Source organism: Meles meles, chromosome X (genome assembly GCF_922984935.1).
Source record: "Meles meles chromosome X, mMelMel3.1 paternal haplotype, whole genome shotgun sequence".
In the NCBI taxonomy this organism is placed as follows: domain Eukaryota; kingdom Metazoa; phylum Chordata; class Mammalia; order Carnivora; family Mustelidae; genus Meles; species Meles meles.
The window spans coordinates 114,663,240-114,678,485 of NC_060087.1; the positions used below are offsets into that span (position 1 = coordinate 114,663,240).

Here is a 15,246-nt window from a genome sequence, read left to right on the forward strand (position 1 = left end):
TCTTGAAAAGCAGTGGCAGAGTTTGTTTTAGCAATTCAGAGAGGATGGCAGATGCGTGTAGACTGAGATGGTGGGGAAGAGTTCTTCCAGGAAACTAACAATTATGGACCACCCTGTATGAGCTAGGTACTAGGCTAGATTTACAGACTTTCCCTCTTGATGTGATCCTCCAATAGGCCCATGAAGTTGGGGCACTGATCCCCATTTGACGGACGAGGGAGTGAAGACCTAGGAGGAAGGGAGCCAGAATGCAAATATAGGTTTGCTCTACCCCCAAAGCTAGCTTTTTGTCACTGAAGCATACTGAAAATGCAAATTTTAAGTTTTAATTCCAGTAGAGTTAACATACAGTGGAGGGTTGAGTGTAACTGAAGAAGGGACGAAAGAGGGGTATCTATCTACATGGAAATAAACATGGGCAATGGTATGAAGACAGAAACAAGAGCAGTATGTTTATGCTTCCTTCCAAAGCTACCCCGTTGTTGGTGCTCACTGGACCCCCAAGATGGCATGGCTTTTTATAACTGAGAAGAACCAAGGAATGTCCAACGGGAAACAGGGCCACCTGATTTGGTCAGTTCGTTTTAGACAATAAAAAACAAAACTGGAAGTTACCTTTTTCATCTACCCCGGTGCAGAGATGGGGAAAAACAACAACAACAAAAAAGACTACCTGAAAACTCTTCCCCGCCCCGCCTCCCAGAGTATAATATTTCCTCGCAGAGTAGATGGCGTTGTAGGTAGTGGGGACTTCTGCAAAGTTAGAGTGAACTGGTGTTGAATCGGCTCGGCTGCCAGCCGGCTCGCACACGCACCTGCAAGGAAGCGGAGCTGGTTCCTCACTTTCATCGTCCCGTCCCCGGAGCCCCCGATGCACTCGTCCTCGTCGTCGCCGCAGTCGCCGCTTTCCAGCCCTTCCTCGTCGAGGTTTTTATCCAGAACTCTACCTTTGGGCACAGACATGGTTCTCAGGAGCTGAAAGAAATGACCAGAAATGTAGCAGCAATTGAGGGGAGGTCTAAAACAGCATCTTGCAAACAGGAGGCATTATTAAATGTTGAATGAGTTAGCCAGAATCTTTAAAAAAAAATTTTTTTCCAATGTAGGTAAGTGTAAACTGCTTGTATTCTTTTTTTTAAAGATTTATTTATTTATTTGAAAGGGAGAGAGAACAAGAGCACGGGGGAGGGGGCAGAGAGAAGGATGGAAAGAGTCCCAAACAGACTGCACTAAGCGTGGAGCCCAGTGGGGCTCGATCTCATGACCCTGAGATCACGACCTGAGCTGAAACCAAGAGTTGGTCACTTAACCGACTGAGCCACCCAGGCGCCCCTAGATTCTTTTTTAAAAGAATATTTATTTACTTATTTGGTGGGAGGGCAGAGGGAGAGGGAAAAGAAGAGAAGCTCAAGCAGACTCTGTGCTGAGCCCAGAGTCCAAGGTGGGGCTCGATCCTATGATCCTAAGGATCACCATGGCCTGAGCTGAAACCAACTGACTGAGCCATGCAGGCATCCCCACTGCTTATGTTCTTGGGAGTTTTATACTTCTTGAACGTTCCATAGCATCTGACATGATTCTCTACTCCTCCCTGCTACATCTACCACCCAGTAGCTAGTGTATACTGCATCAGACCTTCCACACTATGGTATTTAAGTCCCCAAAAGCCTCTGTGGTAGGAAACCTCAATGATGAGAAACTTAAGATGTGACCGACAAAACATATTTATAGGCTGAGGGGACACCAAGGTCAGAAAACATCCCTATGGAAGCCTCCTACAATGGTATTTCCATTGAATTCAAACAACAAATGCTTCCCACCAGATGAAGAGACCAGCAGTGGCATTTTACACACATTTTAAATACATACTTATGATTAATGGCCAACATGCCATGCCATGACCACTAGGAAAACTTTGAAAATCTCTCCCTCTTTCACAATTTCCATAAGGTGGTTTGAAATTCATGTTGCTTCATTGTAGATAATAAGCCTACTGAGAGTCCTGTCTGTTTTTTCCCCTCAGTGTCTGGCTTTTCAGTTACGTAGTCAATGCCTTTTTTTTTTTTTAAGATTTCATTTATTTATTTCAGTGAGACAATGAGAGAGGGAACATATGCAGGGAGAGCTAGGGAGGGAAGCAGGCTCCTTGCTGAGCAGGGACCCTGATGCAGGGCTGGATCCCAGGATGCTGGGATCGTGACCAAAGCTGAAGGCAGATGCTTAACCCACGGAGCCACCCCGATGCCTTCCCAATGCCTTTTTAATTGTACGGTGACGCCCACCTCCCTCCCCCAAATCTCTCCACTGACCCAGAAGCCCAGCTCACAGCACAGTCTCTGCGGGCAGTTCTCAGACCCCATGAATTTCCCCTGCCATCTCTCACTACGGCTGCATTCCAGAGTCCTCTATCCCTGCCCTACCACTCATTTACAGCCCAAAAAGTGGGGCTCCCCTCGTACTTCTAAAATACAGCCAACACGAGATGCTGGATCTACCAAAAGTGAGATTTCTGTGATTACACAAGAGGTATCCAGGGGAAAAAATGCGTATATGGACACATCTTGGTTTCTATGGTTTCCATTATCCATGTTCATTGTCGCTGCAAAGTGTACTTTTATGTTCTCCACCCGTGATTTAACTCCTACCCCAAGATCTACTTGGAACAGGCTATACACCATAGAGAAATGTGGCCATGGGTTTGTTTCTTTTTTCAAGCAAAGAAAGAAAAGTCCAGCAACCTCTAATGGTGTTGGAGAAGCCAAGCCACCTACAGGATCCCATCTAGTACCATCTCCACCCTGCTGCTCTAATGCATCCCCCCCAACCCTCGCCACCCCAACTCATCATACACATCTAAATGTATAATATAGGGGTGCCTGGGTGGCTCAGTTGGGGAAGTGTCTGCCTTCGGCGCAGGTCAGGATCTCAGGGTCCTGGGATCAAGCCCCATATTGGACTCCCCACTCATTGGGAAACCTGCTTCTCCCTCTCCCTCTGCTCTTCCCCCTTGCCGTTCTCTCTCTCTCAAAAAAAAAAAATAAATAAAATCTTTAAAAAGAAATGTATTAGGACACCCAGGTGGCTCAGTTGGTTAAGTGTCTGCCTTCAGCTCAGGTCATGATCCCAAGGTCCTGGGATCGAGTCCTGCATCAGGATCCTTGTTCGGCAGGAAGCCTGGTTCTCCCCTTCCCTGCTGCCCCTCTCCCTGCCTGTGAGCTCTCTCTCTCTGTGTCAAATAAATACATAAAAGCTAAAAAAAATGTATAATATAGATGCCTAGGCTAGGATCAGCTAGCCTAGTGATTTCTCAACTTTTTGGTCTTAGGGACCCTTTCCACTCTTTTTCATAACCCCAGAGAACTTCTGTTTATACAAGTCATATCTATTGACATCTTCCTGTCTTAGAAATTATAACTGAGAAATGTAAAAAATATTTAATAAGTAGTTTAAACACTAATAAACCCATGATGTGTTAACATAAATAAAATTTTCTAATGGAAACGAAATATATTTCTCCCCGACATAGAATAGTTAGAAGGAAGGGCGGCATTGTTTTACATTTTTGCAAATCTCTTTAAATTCCGTCTTAAATTGGTAGCTGGACTATCATATCTGCTTCTCCATCCAATCTGTTGTTACATGTTGTTTTGATTGGAATATTTGTACAAATTCCAGTGTCTCACAGATATGTAGTGGGAAAAAGAGGAAAGTGTTTGAGTAGTCTTTCCAGATAACTGTGGATGTTTTTCAGCGATACTTCATAAAAACAACAAGTGGGAAAGGTTAGTTGCAGCGTGGGATATGAAAACCACATGAATCAATGTTTTGTGTTCTGTTACGTTCAAGCCCATTGGTGTGTTCTGAACTTTGGGACTTTTACCCATTTTGTATCATCATATACGGGTCATCCAAAAATTGGTTCACTGAGCTGTGCAGCTCTTCCAAATGTCAATGCCTTTCATTATATGATACATTAAAAAACCCACATTCATTAATTACTTCACCTCCAACCTCATTAGGAAAAGTCTATTGGGAAGCTTTCAAGCTCATGGTAGCAGATACAAGTTTTCCAAAATTTTGATTTTTTCTTGAAAGTTTAAATTTTATCATTGGCAACAAATCCTATCAGCTTTTCCTTTAACTGATGGGCTCTCTTTGTTCCTTTCAAGGAAAATGTCTAGCAAATGCTCAAGGTTGGCTAGCCACATTTGTCAGTCATTATTTCAAACGAAAATAGCGTTGCCTGAAAATGAGGCCAGTTTAGCTCATAGCTGAAATAATCTTACAAGTGCTTTTCCTTGACACGCACATTTATATGATTTGCAGCAGAAACACCTTATGTGTACTTCACAGAATACTGTTTTTAAGATGTATTTATTTATTTTAGAGAGAGAGGAGGAGGAGAGAGCCTGAGCAGGAGGGGCAGAGGGAGAGAGAGAGAGAATCTCAAGAAGACTCCATGCCCAGCAGGAAGTCTGATACGGGGCTCGATCCCAGGACCCCGAGATCATGACCTGAGCCGAAACCGAGTCAGACACTTAACTGACTAGGCCACCCAGGGGCCCCATACACACAGAATATATATTTTTTAATATTTTATTTATTTATTTGACAGACAGAGATCACAAGTAGGCAGAGAGGCAGGCAGAGAGAGAGGGAGAAGCAGGCTCCCTGCTGAGCAGAGAGCCCAATGCGGGGCTCGATCCCAGGACCCTGGGATCATGACCTGAGCCGAAAGCAGAGGCTTTAACCCACTGAGCCACCCAGGCGCCCCCAGAATTTTTTTTTTAAAGGACACTCAGGACTTATAGTTTAATCAACCAGCCATTTTCACTGTTTCGGCCATAACTCTCTCTCTCTCTCTCTTTTTTAAAAGTAATCTCTATGCCCACCACGGGGTTCAAACTCATGATCTCAAGATCAAGGATTGCGTGCTTCACTGCCTGAGCTAGCCAGATGCCCCAGCCATGAAAAAAAATTTTAATGGCCAGCCGTGATATTCTCAAGCGAAACTGCCTTTTAGTTTCCTGCAGCTGTGTGCTGGTGATGAATACGATGACTGCTGGTACAGTCTGGGGTCACTGCTGGTGCTGCTGACATTTGTACTCACCATTGGTGCTAATATCCATGCAGTGAAAACGGCAAAATAACACCTTGGTCCTGTTGTGCAAGTAATTTTGAACCTGTGCCTCCCGAGTCTTCATGGAGCACCAGGGTCCACAAAACCAATCTAGGCTAAATTATCATTTAGGTTTGACCGACTACCATTTACCATTATTTTATGTGAGAAAATTGCTTTTGACGTCAGCATTTTTAGGTTAATTTTCAAAAGTACGTCCTTTATGTGTGTCACAGAGTACCTGAGTAAGAACTGTTCCCTTCAGGGGAACTCGTGGTTAGATGGAGATGAGAGAACTTGCCCCTCCTCAAACAGGTCTCCTATGTGTGCCTGTCATCAGTCCCATCGGCAAACGTTAATTGAGCACCTAATATGAGCTGTTTTCATGGCTGTCTGTTGAAAGCACGCCATCCTTCCAAGCCAAGTTCAAATACCACTTCCTTAAGAAAACCTTCCTGCTACAGACTGTCATTTCAGCCCACCCTCTCTTTCTTCCATCACCGCTTCCTTCGTCTGTACCTCCTAAATAGTACTTTATGTACACAACCTGGCACCGTTGAGAGGACGTGTGACTGCGCTCTACCGTCAGACTGTGAGCTGCCCAGGGGCGGAGTCTTCCTCGTCTTTGAACCTCACAGCATTTAAGACAGTGTCTGGCCTGCAGTAGGCACTCAATAAATGGGCTATTAAATGGAAGCAAAATAAAGCGGCATGGTATCTTTAATTCTTTCAAAGCTACTGCCATAGTGTCATGAAAATGCGAAAGCCAGAGCACAGATTAATGACAGAAGAAGATGTGAATGAGGAGCTAAATGCCTTTGGACAGCCCTGCCGAATCCATAGCTAATCTTTGAGAGGCCATTTTCTAACCTCCTGTACGATGCCCCCGGTATCCTCTGGTAGTTCCTTTTTTTTTTTTTTTTCCAAGTACAATTAAAAAAAAAAAAAAACCCGACTTTAAAACACTGCCGGCAAGATTACTTCTTGAGGCTTAAATGGCTCCCTTTTGGAGACGACTTTGACATTGAAGGATTATCTGCCGAGGAGCCTCACCCGCACACATTGACAAAACAAATCCAAACCTAGAAAACCATTGTTAAGGCAAAAGTCCTGAAGAAGGGTCTGAAGCCTCAGAGTGTTGAAAGAAGGGTGATGTGTCAGAGATGGGGAGCTGCCGGTGAGAACTGTGCATTTAGTACTGCCTGGAATTTGGCACCAAAATCAAATCAGCTAATTACGGTTCACGTTATTGACCTTTTCGTTCCCTCTCTCACTCTTTACAATGTCTTCCAGACAGCACACTCACTTTGTAAAAGAAAGTTATGAGGGCCTTGCCCACAAATCAGCTAACTTTCGGTGTCTAATGCTTTTGATTAACTGTTCACCGTTTTCAAAGGACACTATCCTGTGAGCCTTTTAAAAGCCAAGGGGCAGCATAATGATTATCAGGGTAAACTATCTTATCAAAACGCAGGTCTGATTATTTCAGTCCCCTCCCCCGTCATCATTCCATAAGCCTGACAGTTCTGCTACACCTTGTTTGGCAGGCCTTAGCAAGAAGCGCACAGGCCTTTTTCACAGCCAACTTTTTCTATAGCACCTAGCCTCCTTGCAACTTGGGTTGAAACGCATGAGACTATCACAGTTGCTTAAATATATACTCCATTTTTATTTTATAACCCAATATTTTTAAAAAGACTCTATGTATTTATTTGACAGAGAGAGAGGGAGATCACAAGTAGGCAGAGAGGCAGGCAGAGAGAGAGAGAGAGGAGGAAGCAGGCTCCCTACCAAGCAGAGAGCCCAATATGGGGTTCGATCCCAGGACCCTGAGATCATGACCTGAGCCAAAGGCAGAGGCTTAACCCACTGAGCCACCCAGACACCCCTATAATCTAATATTTTAGTTATGTAAGTATTAGCATAATACAGAAAGGTGAAAGGAAAGAGAAGGAAGAATCCCCAATTCCCAACCTCTAATACACCACCTTTGTGTTTTCAAAGGTAGGCTTCTTCCTAATGCCTGTTTTTTTTTCCCCATTGGTGAATTTGGAATTGAGAATCAGACTGACTTGGGGTTGAATCCTGATTTCCCCCTTTACTAGCATTTCCTCCACTTATTAACTTTGCTGCTTATTCTCCCTAACCCTCAGTGTCCTCATCTGTGAAATGAGGAAAATAATGCCTGTCTCAGAGAATTGTTGTGATGCTTTAAATGTGATAAAACACGTGCACGGTGCTTTTACGTTTTCACTTACCCGTGCTCTAGCTCTGAGTACTGGCATCGCTTCTGGTTCTTTTATTCTTATAAATAATGATGAAGCATCAGGAGCATTCACATAACTCTTTCCATATTTTGGGTTATTTCCTTAGTTTCTCATCAATAGGATTCTTGGGTCAAAGGGCATATACTTTTTTTTTTTTTTGACAGAGATCACAAGTAGGCAGAGAGGCAGGCAGAGAGAGAGGGAAAAGCAGGCTCCCTGCTGAGCAGAGAGCCCAATGTGGGCCTCGATCCCAGGACCCTGAAATCATGACCTGAGCCGAAAGCAGACGCTTAACCCACTGAGCCACCCAGGCACCCCAGGCATATACATTTTTTTAGGGGCACCTGGCTGGCTTCATCAGTAGAGTGTGTGACTCCTGATCTCGGGGTCATGAGTTTAAGGCTCATGTTGCACTAGAGATTACTTTAAAAAACATAAGAAAAAGGATGTGTACTTTTTTATACACCGTGGGAATGAATCTTTAATGTCCGTAAGAGTCCCCCTGGATGCTTGTTAAAGCCTCGGGCTCCCAGGCCCCATCCACAGAGCTCCTAATTTAGTAGGCCTGAGGTGGGGCACAGACCTGCATTTTTGACTAGACTGGTCTCCCGCCATCTTGCCACAAGGGAACCCCGGTTCCCACTTACAGAAAGGCTGCTCCCATGTCACTCTACTTCCCAGAAATCATCTGAAATCATGTTTGGTAAAGAGTCCCCTTGGCCTCGTGTGTGTTTGAATTCCTCGATACGTGCTCTTCAAACCATTTTTTCTTTAAAGTAAATTCAATCCAATGATTTCCTTTTTGCTTCAGTATGGACATCATGACCTTTTTGTCTTTGTCGTTAATGAGCATACCCTTGTGTAAAGGTGAGTGACTTTGTTTGATTAGAAAGTGAAATGTTTAAAGTTAGCTTTGGAACAGGTACCCAGGACTGTGTGATAAAAAGAACTAAAAAGCCTGGAATAATTACTTAAGAAAATTAGAACCACAGTGTAAGAGGGGGGAAAAAAGGGGGGAGCATCCTAGAATATAGCAATTTCATGTTCTTAAAACCATAACCAGGATACCAAAAGAACACCATGGCACGGGTCGATGTGATTTGGCCAAAGCTCTTTTCATGCCTGGTTGGCGGGAGAACTAAGATCAAAGAACATACTTGTTGTTCTTAGGGGGATCAAATATGCTGAAATTAGGCCAGCGAGAGCAGCAACTCTTGATCTGTCTACACGGTATAAATAACATGCCTCTTGAAATTATCTTGATTGCAAAGAGATGAACCCGAGCAGCCACACACTGTGTTAGGGCTCAACATATGTTCTCTAACGAAATCCTCAGCTCCTTACCACCGGTTTGTGTAACAAGGAAGACTGCCATCCCTCTCTCCCCCATCAAGGGAGGACACTGAGGCTCGGAGAGAGGACATAACTTGGCCAAGTCCCTGAGTAGGAGTTGGAGGTCTCGTTAAAAATAAGGGCTTCTGCTTCTAAGCCTGGAGCTCTTAAACCAGCAACAACAACATGCGGTGTTAAGTAAAGACATCAACTAATGGGGCCTTCACTTCACATTCTTGCCATCCGAACTGGCTTTACCTGAGATGGTAGTTTCTAGTTCATTCCCACCTTCACAGATGCTGGCCGTGAACAAGAGCTTGGTGGGCGAGCCTTTTGTTATTGGGTGGGAGACCCGGGGAGGGGAGAGATAATGGCACTTGTTTTTCCCAGCCTTGCCATCTACTGCGCCTTAAATAACCAAACCATCTCATCACAAACAGGTTTGTTTTGAAAAGCTTCAGACAGCTGGTTAGAATAGAGTGAAAAATTCCATGACTGCTGCTACATGGCTAAGAGTTTTCTTGACTTTAAGCTCTTTAGCTTTTTAAAAATAAAAGATCAGAAACAAAATAGAGAACTGCAAATCTGGGGCTTGGTACATAGTTGGAGGCTTTAGCTGGTCTTGTCTCCTTGGGCCACTCACATACCTCTCTCTGGGCGGTTTTTCAATCTCTGGAATCCAGGTTACATTTTAAAGCTATTAAGCTGGGCTTACAAAACTTATTTTGAACGATTTGGATGCTTGGCTTTATACAACCTGCAAGGAATGCTTTGGGGGGCCCAGATTTCCATGTCCACAGCAATGTAAACACATGCTTTACTGTTTGCATTCGAGTAGCATAAGCTAATGGGAAACAAATGCTGTGATCCCAACGTTTATACGTCGTGCACATCCACAAAACTGAGGGCACGTGACCTCTGTTTTGTGTGCACGCTTTCTTTGAACAAATGCACCAAGCCACAGCCACAACTAATTAGAAACAATTGCGAGTCCACACATTTGAGATGAAGCCAGAACCCCAATGTGTAGGGCTAGAATTAATGGCTATATCTGCACTTCACACATTGGAGAGACAATAAAGTCATGCAGTTAAGAGCGTGAGCTTTGGAATCTGACCAGCATGGATTTGAATCACCACTCGGCCTACTTAGGAGCTGTGTTACTTCGGGCAAGTTATGTAGTCTCTCTGAACTTCAGTTTTCTTACCTATAAAATGGAGGAGAATGCTAGTCACTCACCTTTCAGAGTCCCATGTGGCATCCTGTCAGAGAACTTTCCACGGTTTCTAAGGAGAAATTCCCCTGTTGCACCTCCACTAGACTAACAGAAGGGATAATGGTCTGCTTTGATGACCAGTGTGTATACAACACAGTGTTTGGTACAAAGTAAATACTCGAAAAATATTCAGTAAATGGATGAGTGAACAAATAAAGAGATGATGGTGTAGAAGGTGTTTAGCAGGTTGCTTGGTGAGATAGCAAGTTCTCGAACATGTTAACTCTGCGGCTGAGGCTAAGAATGATCTTGAAGAGGAAGGCGAGGAGAAGGAGCAGCAGCAGCAGTCCCAGAAGCAGACCCGAAAAGCTTATTCCAAAAGCCTTCTAAGGCAGAACAAGTAACACTCCATGGCCAGACACGGAGGTACTGGAAAGAAGGCTGGGTGGGAGTTTTTTAAGAGTTTGAGGAATCCCTTCTAAATGAGCACCGCATGCTAACCGATTGCACCACCAGAGCTCCCTGAGGAAACCCATCTGGATGCTCCCAGTAAGATAAGGGTCTGTGCACTAAGGGGGCACACAGAGACATTAGTGACAAAGAGCAAACGGCCCCGCTAGAGGCTGGGCTTCCAAACAGAATCAGTGAAAAGGCCACCCACACCCAGAGCTGCTCTTGTCTGGGCACTGCTTCCATATCCGCCTCTTATTCACAGCACACGCTTTTTCTACCACTCCAGCTCCCCCGATTTTTGCTTTATGTTTGTTAACGCCACGCCGCAAGTAGTGCAAATAAGTCCTCCCAATGAAATAAATGTCTAGCGAGTGAAACAAGCCAGGAGGTGAAAGAAGCAAACTGGAGATACAACGAAAACTATTTTGGCTGGAGCAGCGCCTGGGTGGCTCAGTCGGTGAAGTGTCTGCCTTCGGCTCAGCTCATGATCTCAAGGCCCTGGGATAGAGTCCCGCGTCGGGCTCCCCGCTAAGCGGGGAGCCTGCTTCTCCCCCTGCCCCTCCTCCCTGCCCCTCCTCCCTGCCCCTGCGTGCTTTCTCTCTCTCGCTCAAACAATTAAAAATATTTAAAAAAAAAAAACCCAAACCAAAATTATCTCAGTGGGGCTCCCTGTCCATGGTAGAAATGGTTCTCTGCAGTTTTAGGAAGCTGTCCACTGCTTTAAAATTAAAAAAAAAATTATGATAATATTACCAATAGCTTAGACCCATACAGAGTTTTGTTTTGTTTTGTTTTGTTTTCCAAGAGGAAGTATAATGCAGTGGTTTAAAGATCATACTGGAGAGTCAGGAAACTTGATTTCAAATCCAGACTCTCTCATTTACTAGCTTTGTCGCTATAAACCAGTTGTTCTTTAACCCCTCAGGGCCTTATGCTTCCCCTCTGTAAAGTGGGTGTGATAATACCGGTGCCCACCTCCTTCAGGGCATTGCTGTGGGGATTAAACGAGGTAATCCACGTACGGTGCTGAGTTTAGTACCTGGCACAGAGGAAGTGTTCGCACAATGGTATACATTAAAACCTACACATTTCTCAAATCTGAATCTCTAAAGGGGATGAATTCTGAATTGTTGGTATTAGTTGACAGTTACAGCTGGGTAGGGCTCATTCTGGGGAACACTAGAGGCCCTCAAAAAATCTTAATCTGTCATTACGATCAGCATTTTATTATTTATATAATTAAAAGTACTTTCCTATCTGTTTTCTCAGGTGATCCATCCAGGACCCCTGTGAGGCAGCAGGGCAAGAATTATTAGCTTCATTTTATAAATCTGGGAATTGTTGCAGAGAGAGGGGTGAGACGATGTACCCATTTTTGTCACAACAACTGTTTAAGGGTAGCTATTGTAAGACTGGTAGGATTTGGAGAGGGGTCAGAGATGAGAGCATCCATATGCCATCATTAATGGGGAAAGCGCATGGTCCTGGGCCACAGACCGTGCCTGAGACATGGTAGGTACTCAGGAAATGCTCGGTAACTGAAAGAATGAATGAACCAATGGGTTAACAAAATAAATAAGCAATTGCTGCACCAGCTTATGTATTCCATCTCTGCAGCCCCGATCTGATCTGCCATCGCTATTGCTCTGTTCTGGAAATGCCTGTTTCCTGCCAGGGAGCCCTCGGGATACACTGAGGCTAGACAGACGTACAGATAGGCTAAGTGACCGACTATCAGCCTTCACTTCATTAGGACAGCCCAGAGAGGCAGTTCCCACGTTCTGCCCCAGTGGAGGGAGCCTCCTCCGCTGATAAAGTGAGCTGAAGTCAGGGTGCCTGGCCGACTCAGTCGTGGTGAGGGTGACCCTTAAATCGGGCTTGTAAGTTTGAGCCCCACATTGTGTGTGGAGCCTACTTTTAAAAAAAGTGGGGTGAAGTCAAAGAGGAGGGCAGAAAATTGATCTTTTTAAAGCAAATGTACCAACTAACCCAAAGAGATGTGGCCAACCATGCCCTAAGTGACTGGATGGGGTTCCCACGGCCATCCAGCAAGCCTCTTCCAATCCTTGGTGGATCTTCTGTTTGCTAGATTAGTGAGCCTGTATGTGTTCTTTCTGGGCCCTGTAATGCCTTCCTTTAAGGTCTCTGGCTGTAGCAACTAAATCTCAGGTTAAGGGGCCAAAAGTCCGACGAAGTAGGGTTCCAGTGATAAGGCTGGCGTCAAGGCGGGCCTAGACCGGAGAAAGGGGCCAGCTCAGGCCTACGTGGCAGGTGTGGTGGCAGCAAAACACAGATGTAACAGGGCGTCCTTATAGGCCACCAAGTCCAATTTCCCTCCCAAAGCATCTGACTTCGGCTACCACCACTGTTAAAGATTAGTGACTTGTTGTCCCTGTGAGTTTTAAATCACCGTGAAAAGCCACAAGGACAAAAAAGAACTGTTTCTGTAAGGAAACCATACTTACAAGACATCTGTGAACCCTCCCCCCCACTTTCCCCAGCCCTGCTTGGTTTCCAAAGGAATTGTCTCAGCCAGCCAGAGGGCAATGGTCGCAGGGTGAGGGTGTACTGAGATACTATGTTTTTCCTCAGGGAGCTGAGGTTACACAGGCATGGTCTGAGCTTTTCCTATTGTCCTAATGCATAAATCTGATTCATTCCAAATAGACATCTCGTGGTTATACTTTTGGGAAATGAAAATTCTTGCCTCTAAAAATAACCTCTGTGTATGAACCACACAGTTAGCCACGGCATCAAGCACAGGGCTTGAAGAATCAACCTCCAATCAACCTGGAGAACGATGGTTCACTCTACTTCTGGAAGGCCTCTGGCCCACCGAGGATCACTGCAATACCTCCGGTTTTCCTGTCAAAGGTTTCTTCCTTTAAAGACTAAGTCTAGGTAAGGATTTAAAAATAGGTTTACAGTGGAAATAGTTTTCCTACTCTGGTATACTATTTGAAAAATACGAGCTTTGAAATAGGTTGCAGATAATTATGGCAAAATTGTATTATTCTGAAGTATAATAAATGAACTGCTACGTCTGATAGAAATAAATTAGCTGGGACTTGATGAAAAACTACATTCTCAGTTTCTAGTTATTATTTCCTTGGAGGTCAGAGAGCTTCAAACCTTCCCTTTTCTAAGTATTAGGCTACAGTATTTTAAGAGGGAAATGGGCTCCCATAGAAAACATGAATAAACTTATAAAAATATTCTTATTTAATCACATACTTTAAAAGGTTGAAATAAAAGAAGCAAAAGAATGGTGCTCTTACATACTTTTTAGCCTTATTCCTCAAGCAAAGATGAACTTAAAAAATGCGTGGGGGGGAAGGGGCGTCTGGGTGGCGGTTGGTCATGGCTCCATGACCATGAGGTCATGATCTCAGGGTCCTTCTCCCTCTGCCTCTGCCTCTTCCCCTCTGCTCATGCTCTGTCTCTGTCTCTCCCTCACTCTCAAATAAATAAATCAATAAATAACATATTTTTTAAAAAGGAGAAATGCTTGGGTAATTCTTTCAAATATGAAAAACTGGGATGTGTTCTAAAACAGTGCTTCACTGGGTAAACACAGCTGCTAGAAGATGTTAGAACAATTGGCTCTTTCTGGATCCACCACATATAGGTTTTGTAACACTTTGGTCACAGAAGGCGAGTAGGGCTTTGGAATTTTATGAGGGCCTTAGACAACCCTTGTTACACACTGCAGCTACCAAATGATCAAGTACTTCCTTATCGGGGTGTAGTTTGCCTTTCTGTACTGCGAGTGTTTTGAACGTAGTGGTCAAACAGGGAACAATGGAATGTGAAATGGCACTAGCAAAAGAACTTGAGCCCTACTTTTTGATAATTGCTTAGGATAGGGTTTGTTTATTTATTTATTTATTTATTATTTTAGTGAGAGAGAGGGCATCTGTGCAAACAGTGGGAGGGGCAGAGAGAATCTTAAGCAGGCTCCACACCCAACACAGAGCCCAACATGGGCCTCAGTCTCATGATGCTGAGCCCACAGCCTGAGCCAATATCAAGAGCTCAAAGCCCAACCGACTGAGACAGCCAGGCATCCTTAGGATATGGTTTTAAAGGAAATCACCGAATGTTGTAGTTCAACTCAAACTTGGCCATTAACACTTTGAATCTATTCACTACCTTGTTGGAATCCCGTATTTGGTGAGATGGTCTTTTAACAAAAAAATCATAGTCATTTTACATGTACTTATTATTGATACTAGTGATCCCAACATCAGTAGTTGGGAGATCATTCTTTCAATGTGAGCTACGTAAGGCAATTCTACATTCAGAAACTCTAGTTGCAGAATTTTCTGCTGGGTTGATTGTATGGGCTTACAAAATAATCTCTACTTAGCATTTGGCTAAACTATCCTTCTAACTCACACTTTGTCCCTTAAGTAAAGCACTCATTAAATTCAGTGCATCTGCATACTTGCCATTTTGTAGCATATCTTAATTTCACTTCTCTGAAAAAAGCAGAGTTGGAGTCTAGTAAAGACACAATCACTTCCATTCCCATCTGGGTCTCTCTCATCATTGCTTCTCATTCTTGAGTTCCAAACCCTATCAAGCATTTCTTCTGTTGGCTCTGTCTAGGAATCCATTCCTCAGACAGGCCCCTTGTTTTTCCAAAGAAGCTTACTAGAATTTAACCACAAAGTCTGGAAAGAGCATCATGGAACCAAGTCCAGCTAATTTGTACTCAGTGCCAGGCAGAGCTTGATCCTGTGCTGTTTTGGCAAGATTATGATGAATCATTTTCTCTGTTAGTTCTCTTTGGTGGATGGGGTACATATTTTGCTTACTCCGGGGACTGAAGTGCTTGGCTGGCTGTCTTACCTGGA

The 15,246-nt window shown here is 44.1% G+C and overlaps 1 protein-coding gene across 1 annotated transcript in view; it reads right to left on the minus strand.

Annotated features, from left to right (window-relative positions):
• Window positions 1–15,246, minus strand: part of GPC3 (glypican 3) — a 406,178-nt gene that overhangs the window by 51,088 nt on the left and 339,844 nt on the right. The window contains exon 7 of the mRNA XM_045994515.1: window positions 816–975. Coding sequence (XP_045850471.1) covers window positions 816–975 — 160 coding nt within the window. The remainder of the gene's footprint in view (window positions 1–815; window positions 976–15,246) is intronic.